This window comes from Melanerpes formicivorus, unplaced genomic scaffold (assembly GCF_026170545.1).
Source record: "Melanerpes formicivorus ecotype bairdi unplaced genomic scaffold, bMelFor1.0.p_v2 SCAF_37, whole genome shotgun sequence".
Taxonomy (NCBI): domain Eukaryota; kingdom Metazoa; phylum Chordata; class Aves; order Piciformes; family Picidae; genus Melanerpes; species Melanerpes formicivorus.
This window is the reverse complement of record NW_027142389.1, coordinates 1,584,982-1,599,409: the sequence shown is the minus strand read 5'-3', so window position 1 is coordinate 1,599,409 and position 14,428 is coordinate 1,584,982. Positions and strand designations below refer to the sequence as shown.

At 51.3% G+C, this 14,428-nt stretch overlaps 1 protein-coding gene across 1 annotated transcript in view; it reads right to left on the bottom strand.

Annotated features, from left to right (window-relative positions):
- Positions 1-8,616: 8,616 nt before the first annotated feature.
- The window catches only part of FRMPD3 (FERM and PDZ domain containing 3), a 58,167-nt gene continuing 52,355 nt past the window's right edge, over positions 8,617-14,428 (bottom strand). Inside the window, exon 17 of the mRNA XM_068157522.1 lies at positions 8,617-13,842. Within this exon, the coding sequence (XP_068013623.1) occupies positions 10,964-13,842 (2,879 nt within the window). The 3' untranslated portion in view covers positions 8,617-10,963. The remainder of the gene's footprint in view (positions 13,843-14,428) is intronic.

Below are 14,428 nucleotides of genomic sequence, written 5' to 3'. Positions count from 1 at the left end.
GGTGTCCCGCCGCAGCGGCGGCCGCCAGCTGTGCACCCAGCGTTCCGCCTCCCTTGTCATTTTTCACATCGAATAGGTGCCCGTAGGAGAAGCTGCGGCTTCTCCAGCGCAAACGGGCGCCTAGGCTGCAGGCTGCGCTGGCTCAAGGACGAGCGGGGAAGGAGGAGCTGCCTCCCTCATCAGCCGCACCCCGAGCGGCTGCTCCGAGCCCGGGGCTCGGAGCTGGTCCCCGGCTGCTAGCTTCAAAGGTCGGGTGGGGCCGTGTGTCAAGTTGGAGCAGGTTTACAGCTTTTGAAGGATTCGTGCTTATCTTCTTCACCTGAAGATAAAACCTTTTGCTTGTCTTGCAAACTGCTAGCCTACAAAAAAAAAACACCCCACGAATATTTGGTTTTCTTTGCCCTTCTCCTTCAAGCACGCCGTGCTCAGGAGCAGGCTCCCTGTGCGAAGGGGCAGTGGCTTCTCGCAGGTCCAGCCAGTGCAGCAGGTCTCGCTGCAAACTCGGCGAGCAAAAAGCACCGTGAAGTCTGTGAACCACGATTTCTGCACTTGTCCCCAGAATTTTCAGTAACACTGTCTGTCATTTAAATGTTCTGTTGGAAATAGCTGTTTGGCCACGTTTTGAGAATAAAAATAACATGGCTGTGGTGGATGCTCTGAATTGCAAATGCAGAGGTGCTTTTTTTTTGGGGGGGATGTGTGTCATCTGGATCATTCTTGAAAGCTATGTGGTTACTATTTTAACAGCCCATTCAATGTGGTTATTTATTTATCTATTTATTTTTGTTGCTGTTTTAGTTTGGGTTTTGTTGCCGTTTTAGTTTCATAGTTTCATTCAGGGTTGGAAGGGACCACAAGGATCATCTAGTTCCAACCCCCCTGCCATGGGCAGGGACACCCCACACTAGATCAGGCTGGCCAGAGCCTCATCCATCCTGCTCTTAAACACCCCCAGGGACGGGGACACCCCCAGGGACGGGGGTTTTGTTGCTGTCTTAGTTTGGGTCGGGGGTTTGGTTGCTGGTTTAGTTTGGGTCGGGGGTTTGGTTGCTGGTTTAGTTTGGGTCGGGGGTTTGGTTGCTGGTTTAGTTTGGGTCGGGGGTTTTGGTTGCTGGTTTAGTTTGGGTCGGGGGTTTTGGTGCTGTTTTAGTTTGGGTCGGGGGTTTTGGTGCTGGTTTAGTTTGGGGTCGGGGGTTTTGTTGCTGGTTTAGTTTGGGGTCGGGGGTTTTGGTCGCTGGTTTAGCTTGGGTCGGGGGTTTTGGTCGCTGGTTTAGCTTGGGTCGGGGGTTTTGGTCGCTGGTTTAGCTTGGGTCGGGGGTTTTGGTCGCTGGTTTAGCTTGGGTCGGGGGTTTTGGTCGCTGGTTTAGCTTGGGTCGGGGGTTTTGGTCGCTGGTTTAGCTTGGGTCGGGGGTTTTGGTCGCTGGTTTAGCTTGGGTCGGGGGTTTTGGTCGCTGGTTTAGCTTGGGTCGGGGGTTTTGGTCGCTGGTTTAGCTTGGGTCGGGGGTTTTGGTCGCTGGTTTAGCTTGGGTCGGGGGTTTTGGTCGCTGGTTTAGCTTGGGTCGGGGGTTTTGGTCGCTGGTTTAGCTTGGGTCGGGGGTTTTGGTCGCTGGTTTAGCTTGGGTCGGGGGTTTTGGTCGCTGGTTTAGCTTGGGTCGGGGGTTTTGGTCGCTGGTTTAGCTTGGGTCGGGGGTTTTGGTCGCTGGTTTAGCTTGGGTCGGGGGTTTTGGTCGCTGTTTTAGCTTGGGTCGGGGGTTTTGGTCGCTGTTTTAGCTTGGGTCGGGGGTTTTGGTCGCTGTTTTAGCTTGGGTCGGGGGTTTTGGTCGCTGTTTTAGCTTGGGTCGGGGGTTTTGGTCGCTGTTTTAGCTTGGGTCGGGGGTTTTGGTCGCTGTTTTAGCTTGGGTCGGGGGTTTTGGTGTTTGGGTTGTTTTTTTTTGTTGCTGTTTTAGCTTGGGTCGGGGGTTTTGGTCGCTGTTTTAGTTTGGGTCGGGGTTTGACATTTACAATCAGGGTTTTGTACCTAATTCTATAATTACTCTCCTGGGAACTTTCAAGGCTTCATGTGATTATATTATGTGGATTAATTTAGCTTTTGAAAAACCCACCCAAGAAACACTGTGTTTAAAGGTTTTAAACTATACAAAACAAGGGACAAATTGTTCCTCCACGATTTGCATGCAGCCAGGTAATTGGTACTGGTTTTTACTTGACTGCCTCATAGGTAACACGACTCCTGCAATGCATTTGGCATTGGTGAGTTACTGCTGTGAGTCTGTGGCAATTCATCCAGAAGAAACAGTGCACAATTCACAGAGGCTGGCCCCATTGTCTTTATTTTGGATTGCAGCTGTCCTGGCTCAAAATGCTGCTGTTGCTGTTCCCACAGGCCAGCAAACTGAGGATTAAGAAATGGTACTTTGAGGAGGTTTTCTAGAACCCTTCACAGGGTGTCATTAAGTTGGAATTCATCTAGGTTAAAATGTATGTTAATTCCCATCCTTAGGGGACTGGAATATCAATGTATGGTCATTTTGATGGCTTTGTTTTTTGGTGTAGCTGTAGCAGCTTGTGATGTGCTGTGACACACAGCAAATCCAGGAAGAACACAGCCCCTTGCTTCTGATTTGTTGTTCAATATTGCTCCTCTTAATAACACAGAAGTAAACTTCACTATCAGATGACTATCTGGTGATTGAAGTGATAGCATCTTGTGGATGCCTCCTAAACAGGCTGGACAGATGGGCAGAGTCCAAGGGCATGAGATTGAACACATCCAAGTGCCAGGTTCTGCACATTGGCCACAGCAACCCCATGCAGAGCTACAGGCTGGGGTCAGAGTGGCTGGAGAGTGGCCAGGAAGAAAGGAACCTGGGGGTGCTGGTTGATGGTAGGCTGAACATGAGCCTGCAGTGTGCCCAGGTGGCCCAAGAGGGCCAGTGGCATCCTGGCCTGTATCAGGAACAGTGTGGCCAGCAGGAGCAGGGAGGTCATTCTGCCCCTGTACTCAGCACTGGTTAGGCCGCACCTCGAGTCCTGTGTCCAGTTCTGGGCTCCTCAGTTTAGGAAAGATGTTGAGTTGCTGGAAGGTGTCCAGAGAAGGGCAGCAAAGCTGGGGAGGGGTTTGGAACACAAGCCCTATGAGGAAAGGCTGATGGAGCTGGGGTTGCTTGGCCTGGAGAAGAGGAGACTCAGGGGTGACCTTATTGCTCTCTACAGCTACCTGAGGGGAGGCTGTAGACAGGTGGAGGTTGGTCTCTTCTCCCAAGCAACCAGCACCAGAACAAGAGGACACAGTCTCAAGCTGTGCCAGGGGAGGTTTAGGCTGGAGGTTAGGAGGAAGTTTTACACAGAGAGAGTGATTGCCCATTGGAATGTGCTGCCCAGGGAGGTGGTGGAGTCACCATCACTGGAGGTGTTCAGGAGGAGACTTGATGCGGTGCTTGGTTGCATGGTTTAGTTGATTAGATGGTGTTGGATGATGGGTTGGACTGGATGATTTTGAAGGTCTCTTCCAACCTGGTCTGGTCTATTCTATTCTATATTTCTAGCAGCCATATTATTGCACAAAATCCACATGGCTGTGACCATTCCCTACTGATAACTCCTGGGCTTTAGTCTGGAGGACACCTGAGAAAATATGGCACTTTTGTTGGTGTTCCTTGTGTGGGCCTTGCACAGGTCACAACATTAATTTTTCCCAGCTGCTAGTTAGGGATAACTGCAAGTTTGCAATAGTTGTTCTGTACTGTTTTGGGTTTTTTTCAGTGATAGAGCTGTGAAGTCTAAAAATTACTTCAAGGCCACTCCTCCCTGCAAAACACAGACTGCAGAAGTCCTGTTGCTGCTATTGCAGCTGGAAGAATTTGGAAGATGAATGAATTCTTTCCAGTTCCCAAAATATTTGGGTTTGGGTTTGAAACACTTGCTTTAGTCTTGGTTTCAATTCCATTCTCTGCCCACCCATGCTCTTGAATGCCTCTGTGCATCAACATCCCTCTTCCAGTTTATTTGTGAGCCAGGCACTGGGAACCTGAGGCTAAAGGCAGATCACAGAATCATAGAATGGTTTGGGTTGGAAGGGACCTCCAAAGGTCATCTAGTCCAACCCCCCACATCAAAACATGTGAATTAGCTCTCTCATTCACAAACTCTTGAGCTCCCCCTACACAGACACATGTCTGTTAGTTTCCACCTGGGATCATGGAGATGGGATTGGCAGGAGTGAACAATCTGACAAAAGGTGAAATAGGGGAGGGAGGCTGAAAGACAATTGGATGCCAAAAAGGCCAGGTGCAAGGTCTTCCACCTGGGTTGGGGAGATCCCAAGCACAAATATAGGCTGGGTGAGGAGTGGCTCGAGAATGGTCTTAAGGAGAAGGATGTGGGGGTGTCAGCTGGTGAGAAACTCAACATGAGCTGGCAGTGTGCAGGAGATGATTCTGCCCCTCTGCTCTGACCCCATCTGGAGCACTACATCCAGTTCTGGTGCTGCCAGCCTAAGAGGGATGTGAAACTGCTGCAGCAGGTCCAGAGGAGGCCACGAAGATGATCAGAGGTCTGGAGCACCTCCCCTACGGGGAGAGGCTGAGAAAGTTTGGGCTCTTCAGCCTGGAGAAAAGAAGGCTCTGAGGAGACATTAGAGCATTAGACATTAGAGCATTAGACATTAGAGCCCTGAATGGGGCTACAGGAAAGCCAGGAAGGGACTTTTTCACCAGGGCTTGTAGTGATAGGATATGGGGAAATGGCTTTGAGCTTGAAGAGGGCAAATTTAGATTGGAGATTAGGAAGAAACTGTTTACAGTGAGGGTGGGGAGACACTGGAACAGGCTGCCCAGGGAGGTTGTGTATGCCCCCTCCCTGGAGGTGTTCAAGGCCAGGTTGGATGAAGCCTGGAGCAGCCTGGTCTAGTGGAAGGTGTCTCTGCCCACAACAGAGGGGGTGGAACTAGATAATCTTTACAGTTCCTTCCAACCTAAACTGCTCCTTGTCTGCTCATACCTAAACATGGAATTACACAGTCTGACACCAAAACCTTTGGTGGAGAAGTTTCCTGTCATGAGCACAGACTATTTTCATATATACTACAGGCTGGGTGATGTAAATAAGCTGAGTTACCTTTCTTCCCTGTCAGACTTCCCCCCTGTCCAATTAAAGCCATGGATGTCCCAGCCAGCTCCATGGTGTTTGCCTATGTGGGGAATTAGTCAGGATGTTTTACACAGGAATCCAGACACTGTGCTTTAAGTGAGGATAAAATGTAGACAGTACTCATTTCTCTTTGACTGTCAGCTCCCTTGAGCATGATGAAAGCAGCAGTGGGTCCCAGCTATTCAGCTTGCCCTGCTGTTGTATCTGGGGCTGCTGTGATTCCTGTGTAGTGTTGCCAGGACCTTGGGGAGGATGGAAATCCCCACAGGAGAATGTGGCCACTACATGGTGGGGATTAGAGTTCAAAGTGCCTACTTTGTTGTCTCCAGCTGACAATGAACAGCAAAGTCCACAGAGACACAAGCAATTTTATCCAAACTTGTCTTGGGACTATTGCTTGAGGTCTGCTGATTTTCCAGCTCCTGGTTTTGAGACTTTAACCCCTGGAATCCAGGTCTTCTCATGTGTATTAACAGGGACCAGTGAAGGCTCATGTTTTACTCCTTTTCTGTCCATTGTCACTGGTGGAGGCCTGGTGAGGACCCCTTGGGAGTGGACATAATTTAGAGAAGATTAAAGAGGAAGCAGACTATGGGAGTGCAATGACATCAGATGGCCATGAATGCATCATGATTGAGTAATGCTCATGGGAACTCTGGAGAAAATCTCTGCCAGCTGTGCTGCTGCAGCAAAAAGCTCAGGGAGAAGGCAGTATGAGAAAGGAAGTTACTGCAGGCAGTGCTCTGAGAGGGTACTGGGGGGCAAGGCAAACCACCTGCCACGCTCAGGCAGATGCTGTGGTGGGAGAGGATGGAGAAAAATGGATTCCTCTTTATGCACACACACCTGCCAAACAATATTGTCCTTTCCTGAGAACTGCAGACTTTGGTTAACTTGCTGTCCCTGACAGGGGCTTTGATGTGAAGCAATGCTGATGCTAAATGAGTTCAAGGCAGTCTGCAGGTCAACTGAAGTGGGATCTGGACTTGAGGTAAAAAAAAAACCCAAACTTCCTTCAAATTCTCTGTGGTGTGTAACTGAAGTGCAGTTCACCACTCACAAGGACATCCCCAATTTACAAGTGAGGCTGCAGGGGGTAACACCTAGAAGATGAGTACAGCAATAATAATCCTTCTCAGGGAGCATGCCAGTGTAGCTCCTCCCTCCACACTGACAGATCCTGGAACACTCATTGCCACTGCAATAACTGTGCTGGGAAGAGAGAATTCTTGCCCACTAGATGGTACTAAGCATCGACTCTGAAATTGCTGATTGCACTGCCTGCTGTCAGTAATATTTTCAGGCTCTCAGGGTTGTTGGAAAGCCTTCTGAATCTTCCATTGTTTGGTGGTTGTTTTGATCCAGATCCAGCTTTCTAAATAGGGAGATTTGTCCCATTCAGTGTCATCATTAGTTAGTTCAGATCAGGAATTGGTGTGATGCAGATTAAAATGATGAGCCTAGAGGCACAGAGACCCTGTGTGAGCCTCAACTGCTACTACCTTTGTTTTAGGCCACACATGCAACTTCAGTACAGAGAATCACAGCATCACAGAACGTTAGGGGTTGGAAGGGACCTCTAGAGATCACTGAGACCAACCTCCCTGCCAAAGCAGGATCACCTAGGGCAGGCCACACAGCAACGCATCCAGGCAGGTTTTGAAAGTCTCCACAGAAGGAGACTCTACAACCTCTCTGGGCAGCCTGCTCCAGCACCCTCCAAGTAAAGAAGTGTCTCCTTGTGTTGAGGTGGAACCTCCTGTGTTCTAGATGTGTTGCTCCTTGTCCTATCACTGGACACCACCACAAAGAGACTGCCACCTTCCCCTTGACACCCACCCCTCAGCTATTTTCACAGCCTGGTACTTAACTGCTGTGGAGTCCAGCAGCTTGTGGAGTCCTTCAGCTGGGCTCTTCCAGTCTGGAGGTGCTTGCATTGCTCTAAGCAAGAGAAACAAGAGGTTCTTGATCTGTGAACAGCCAAGAGCAGCCACATTTCCTCAGGGTTCCTTTAAAAAAGACAACAACTGCTAGTTTGGGTATTAAGATTGATATATTTAATCTCTCTTGTTTGTAAAACAAGACATAAATTTGTGTGTGTGTGTGTATATATAATTTATATATATATATTTAAATTTATGTATACTATATACAGACAATAAAAAATTTTTTCTTTTTCCTCTGTATTAGACTGAGAGATTCATGGAGGAATGATATAGGCATAACAAGAGGGAGGAAACTCAAGAGTTTCATAACAGGTAATTCACAGAGAGGGAAAAAAAAAGAACCCAACAACCAAACCAGGGCTCCCTCTGTCAGCCTTCAGCATTGCAACAAGCTTTGCTCACCACAGACTGAAATCTGACTTGGCTCTTCCACTGTAGATTTGCTACATGGTTCTTGAAAGCAGGAGGCTGTCCCCACAGCAGGGTCCTCTCTGCCTTGCTGGACAGCATTGGCCAAAGTCTGGGACAGCCACGGGCTGGACCAGGGGTGGTTATTGCACTTGGCAGAGGACACCTTTGTCTGAAAGCACGTTGTGTGTTTCCATAACTCCTGTGGAAGAACGAGAGATTTCCAGTGTGCATACTTATACAAATAATAGAGATGGGAAGCGTACTGATTGCCTGGGTGGGGCTCCTTGAGCACCCCCAAATGGCTGGGGCAAGCTGGCTGGGTTTGACAGCCGGTCTCACGCTCGGCGCCGACGCCACCGTGTCCCTTTTTCCAGCCAGAGGTGGGTGTGATGGGGAGAGGCTCAGGGACCCCAGCAGGACCCACTCTGCCTGTGCATGTGTGAAGGGCAGGGGGAGGGCAATGCAATGTGTATCCTTGCATTTCCCTCCTGGTTCTGTTTTGGAGGGTGGGTGACTGCAGTGAGGCACCAGTTAAGGTGATCAGTTCTAGAGGCTAGGCTGGGAGGAGGAGAGAAACCTCGGCGTGTGAAGGAAGGCAATCAGGAATCATTTCACCATTCACCTGGAAGTGAAAAAGACCCCCAACAATCCCAAACCCTAACTCCAAACAAATAACCATCACTCAGGACTAAACAATCCTTCTCATGGCAGTCAGTCTGGTGAAGACAGGAAAAGGACCCCAACACTCCAGCAAGGAGGGAGCTGCCGTGGCTGGTGCCAGCAGCACTGCATGGCTTCGGGGTCACCCATGGCTCACTACAAAGCTTATCTGAGGCTCCTCTCTGATGGGCATGGTGAAGGGAAATAAGAACAGGTTTGACCTGAACCTTGGAAGCACAGGCATGACACCTTGAGTACTGTGTCCAGTTCTGGGCCCCTCAGTTTAAGAAGGACATTGAGAGTCTTGAACGTGTCCAGAGAAGGGCAACAAGGCTGGGGAGAGGTCTGGAGCACAGTCCTGTGAAGAGAGGCTGAGGGAGCTGGGGTTGCTTAGCCTGGAGAAGAGGAGGCTCAGAGGAGACCTTCTTGCTCTCTACAACTACCTGAAGGGAGGTTGTAGCCAGGAGGGGGTTGGTCTCTTCTCCCAGACAACCAGCACCAGAACAAGAGGACACAGTCTCAAGCTGCACCAGGGGAGGTTTAGGCTGGAGGTGAGGAGAAAGTTCTTCACAGAGAGAGTTGTTAGCCATTGGAATGTGCTGCCCAGGGAGGTGGAGGAGTCACCATCCCTGGAGGTGTTCAAGAGGGGATTGGACGTGGCACTTGGTGCCATGGTTTAGTAGTCATGAGGTCTTGGCTGACAGGTTGGACTTGATGATCTTTGAGGTCTTTTCCAACCTTATTCATTCTATGATTCTATGACCTGGAGAATGGTGTGAAAGAGGTCACCTCTCAGCTGCTAGCCCAGCTTCTGGCTTGCAGTGGTCAAAGACCAATCCAGTCTCTTGGAAGGCTCTCTAGCATGGACACAGCCATCCAGCAGAGGGAGTGGAACACAGAATCATAGATTCAAAGAATTGTTTAGGTTGGGAAAGACTCCTCACAGTCATTGAGTCCAACTGTTAACCTAAGCCTTCCAAGTCCACCACTAAACCATGTCACTGAGTGCCTCATCCTTGTGTCTTTTAAAAACCTCTGGGGATGGTGACTCAACCAGTTCCCTGGGCAGCCTGTTCCAACCTCAGTAACCCTGTCAGTGAAGGAATTTTATTCTTATATCCAATCTAAACCTCCCCTGGTGCAACTTGAGGCTATTTCCTCTTGTCCTTGCACTTGTTACTTGGGAGAAGAGACCAACAGCCACCTTGCTACAACTTCTTGAAACTTCAAGAAGTTGTAGGGAGTGATTAAGTCTCCCCTTAGCCTCCTTTTCTCCAGACCACACAATCCCACTTCCCTCAGCTGCTTCTCCTACGTCTTGTTCCCTGCACCAGCTTCATTGTCCTTCTTTGGACACATTTCAGCTCCTCAATGTCCTTATTAGGGAGGGGCCCAAAACTGAACCCAGTGTTTGAGGTGTGGCTTCACCAGTGCTGAATACAGGAGGACAATCACTTCCCTAGCCCCCATGGCCACACCACTCTTGCCAGGATGCCTGACCAACACCCCTGGATCCTTTCCTGCCAGGCAGCCTTCCAACCACTTGTCCCCATGCCTGTAGTGTTGCATGGGGTTGTTGTGACCCACGTGCAGGACCCAGCACCTGACCTTGCTGAATTTCATACAACTGGCCTTGGACCATTGATCCAACCTGTCCAGACCCCCCTGTAGAGCCTTCCTACCCTCAAGCAGATCAACATTTTGGCCCAGCTTGGTGTCACATGCAAATTTACTGAGGGTGCACCTGATCCCCTTGTCCAGATCATTGATAAAGATATCAAAGAGAAGAAGCCTCTATCCTGAGCCCTGAGGAACACCACTTGTGTGATTTAACTCCATTCACCTTTGGACCTGCCCATCCAGCCAGTGTTTTACCCACCAAAGAGTACACCTCTCTAAGCCACAAGCAGCCAGTTTCTCTAGGAGAATTTGTGTGGGAAGTGATGTCAAAGGCAAAACTGAAGTCTAGGCAGACAGCATCCTTTTCCTCATCCTCTAGGTGGGTGACCTTGCTGTAGAGGGAGTTAAGGTTAGTCAAGCAGGACCTGCCTTTTGTAAGCCCATTCTGACGAGGCCTGATCACCTGGTTGTCCTGCACATGCTGTGTGATGGCACTCAGAATGGCCTTCACCTTCTGCACAAGCAGTATCTGTGCTCAGGACTAGGGCATTGGTGCCTAAGCCATGAGAGTAGAGCCTGCTAGGGCTCTACCCTAGGGTTACAGCATCCTGCCCATGCTAGGCCAACTTCCCAAGCCCTAGCACAGCTGCAGGAACTTGCACCCCAGAGATCCCTTCTGCTGATAATTACGTTGCACTTGTGGGCCAGGAAGACCCTGGAGGCAGAAGAGCTGTTCATGTGGCAAGACACTGGTTTGGCTCCAAACTGCCTAAGTGAAGCCAGGGAGACCTCAGCTCTTTTCCTACTAACTCATTGGCCCACCACACACCGTGACAAAGATCCTTGCACAAGTGAGGCTCAGAACCACATGAGACCAAGCTAAGGTGGAGAGGGTGTGACTGTGCTCCCCAAGTACTGTCACAACATGGGGGAGCAAGCAGAAGAGCTGCTTGAGCCCCCTGATGAGCTGGTTGCACAGCCTGGGACGGGGCACGACTTTACCCTACAAAGCACCACCACCACCACCATCCATTCTGCAGGGATAAAAGAGCATCTTGGCTGCCACGAGCCCCACTGGACGTGGGCCTGGAGGCATGCGTCCTCACCAGACCTCAGTGACTTGGGAACCACTAGCAGGTGGCCCAGCACACGCTGGCTTGCCGGTTTCCACCGCTGGCTTACTTATTGATCAGCGTCTTGAGGGAGCGTGTCAGCGTGCTCATGACCGTGGCGACTGTGGCTGACTGGTGGGCAAGCTGCTCCGCCGTCTGCTGGTGGCTCAGCGTTCTGGCCGTGGACTCCTCTGCAGCCTTCAGGAGGAAGGTGTAGTTTCTCACCACCTCCTCCACCTTGGTCAGCAGCTCTTGGCGCTGGGAGTCGGAGCGCACGGCGTACACCAGCCTCACAAACGTCTCGATGAGGCTGCTCAGCACCTGGAAGCTGCTTGTGATGGCGGAGAGCATGTGGGTAGGACTCTTGTCAACGGCTGCCACGCGGCGGCAGGAGGCCCGGAAGTCCTTGAATTTGAGAGCGAGCTCTTGCTTGTACTCAGCCAGCTGGGAGATGTAGGGTTTGCAGTCCTGGACGTCAGGGCTCGTCACACACTGCCTCAGGATAGTCAGGAGCTCGTTGGTGTCCAGCTGCACTTGCAGAAACCCGTTGGGAAAGCTGTAGGCATGGCCTCGAAGGGTGTTGATCTTGGCCAGGCTCCCCTCAAAACTGGAGGTCCTTAGATCTATTTCCTGGGTCTGACTGTCAATGGAACTGCTGCAGGCTGTTGCATCTAGGACCTGGAGGGTTCTGCTCATGACTGGGACCATCTGATTGTCCAGCTTCATTCCTGGGAGTATCTGCATGGGGATGGAATAGGACAGCTCATCCTTCTCGCTCCCATCATCCGCAACGTCGCATTTCCGGTAGTAGAAGCAGTACCGGATGGAGCAGCACTTCTCATCCTCCATGTCTTCATCCTGCAGCTCAGCAAGTCTTGGGTACATCTCTTCCTGGACGGAGAACACTGCTGAACCCTTCTGGTTCTTCTTCTCCTGTGCTAACTGGACGTAGGAGGGGTCAGCCGCGGCAGAGGCTTCCTGGATTTTGCTCTTCAGAGCAGGACAAAGGACGGTGGGCTCAGGCTCTATCTGGGGTCCTTTCTGCTTGGTTGTGTAGATGCTCTGGTAGATGTCTGAGGACAGGGATGTCATCTCAGTCTTATCTATTTCACTGACGCTGTAGCGCCGCAGGAGCTTCCTGTAGTGTGGAGCTCCCACGCACTCGCCGCGGGCGGCGCAGGTTGCCAAGCAGGACATGCTGTTCTCCGGCTCCGAGCGGCAGTCCCTGGACTCCAGGCTTGTGGAGCGGATCCGCTTGCCTTTGGAAGGGCTGCTCACACCTGCCAGCCTGATGGCTTCTGCCTGCTTCTGCTCGTCGCTAACTTTATCCCTGCCTTGCCTCTCCAGCTCGGGCATCATCAGCTGGTTGGGTGGTGGCCTCACCCCCCTGCAAATCCGCTTGCAGTCGCAGCTGCGCCTTTGCTCCCTGGACATCCCTGGCACTTTCTGCACAGGACTGCTCCTGAGCTGGCAGCTGCAGCGCCCAGGGGCGGGAGGGTGCAGATACTCCTGTGGTGGGAGGTCACCTTTGCTCTTTGGCTTGAGCAGCTCTTCAAGGAATTCCAGCTCATACTGCTTCACCTTCTGCAGCTGAGCCTGCCTCTCGTCTGTCTCCTTCTTCAGCCGTGTTGGAAATGTTGCAGAGAACAGGTTCCTCAACCTGAAAGGAGCCTTTGGAGCTTTGGGTTTAGCTGGGACATCAGCATCTTGCTGGGTCACCTCCAGGGCTTTTTCTGCTTTTTTGGAAGGCACAGTGCTGATCTGCAGGCTCTCAGATCTGGGCACCAGCTGGATTGGCCCTTTGGGTTCCTCGCCGGTGTTCCTGAAAGTGCTACTAGGAGATGGAGAATGCAGATTGCTGCTCTCGGCTTTTAAGCTTTTGGCTGAACTTTCCTGTTGCATTTTCTGTCCTTGGTTTGAAGGAGCTGTGTGTTTCTGAAAGATGAGGCTTGTGGCTTCCCCACCTGCCTTCTGAACTGGCTCTCTGCTTGTGGCTTTTCCTGGATCTTCTCTACTCACTTTCTGCTGGTAGCTTTTAGAGGCAAAAGCCTTACTGGGCATCATTTCCTCACCTGCTGAGGTGAGGTGGAAAGCTTCAGCCTTGCTGCCATGAGCTTCTTTAGGGCTTGGAGAAACTTCACAGTGCTGCTGCGGAGAGAGCTGCTGCTGCTGCTGCTGCTGCTGCTGACAGTTGCATAATGTCTCTGCAGTTTGTGGACCTCCTTTAGGTTTCAAAGGCTTGCTGCTGGATGATGCACAGCTGCTGGTACCATTCATATTCTTGTCTTCTTTTGAGGCTGCTGCCACTTGTGGAGCTGACCCTTTTGTGTTAGCCACTTGCTGCAGAACAGCTGAAATGATGGCTGGGCTTACACTGCTTTTCTGATCCAGGAGGAGCTTGGAGCTCAGCTGGACCTCTTTGGGTATCTTCTCTTGTGGATCTTGTGCCTGCTCCCTGCTCGGGGCTGCTGCGGCATGCAGAGATACCTCAAAGGCAGCTGTAGTGTGGCCTGCACCTTTGCATTCAGAGCCTGGCACTGCAGCCCCCCTGTTCTGCTCGTTAGGCTGGGGGGTCAGCACTGGCTGGACATCCAAGCTGCAGGTCCGCTCAGCGTGCTGCTGCTCCTGTTTGCTCTTGCAGTTGGTAAGGTTGGGGCTTTGGTGAGAGAATGCTGCTGGCTTCAGTGAAGGGCTCGGCTCCTGGCGGCTGAGAGGGTAGGGTGAGGTGAGAACAGCCTGGGCAGCACAGCTCTGGATTCGGAAAGGCAAGTCCTTTCTGGCCAGGAGGTTTTCTTTGTTGATGTGTTGAGCAAGGAAGTAGGCTGCGTTCTGATGCTGCTTCATAGCAGAGACCATCTCTGAGACATCAGTTAGCTCTGAGGAATTGGTTTCATGGCCAGAATCCAGGGATGACTCAGGAGTGATGGCAGCCAGGACAATAAGACCTGAGGAGGGACACAAAGAAAACCCCACAACAACACTCACACCACGCTGGTATGTGCAGGAGAGGGGAACTCCATGAAGCAGGGGGGTCCCAGGAATTCAAGACACAGCATATCATTGGAGAAACTTCAGTGATTTCCTGTAACTAAGAGTTAATGCTTTTAAGAGAGATGACTCTGAGCTGAGCTGGCTTGCTAGCTTAATTCAACAAGAGCTCTTTGCCCAGGAAAAGTCCTGGGAAGCTTTCCAGTGTTAGCAATAGCAGAGCTACTGGGACTTGTCTGGAGCAAGAAGGAAAACCGGGCAGCAGCTACTCTGCCATAGTGAGCAGGGCAACCAAGGTGGGGAGAGGGACAAAGGTCTGTGCTGCCAGCAGGCTGGTCCCAGAGACACCTATCTGACAGCAGGCTTGCCCTGTGAAGGGCTCACAGACTGCAATACATGGGTGGGAACCTGGGAAGACCAAGGGCTGAGGATACCAGGCATGAGGGGCCACAGCAGGGAGGGACTCACGCTCACAGTGCTGGATTGGTGGTGCCTCACCCCAGCATCGTGGCACACGGACCACGGCAGATGAGAGATAACCAA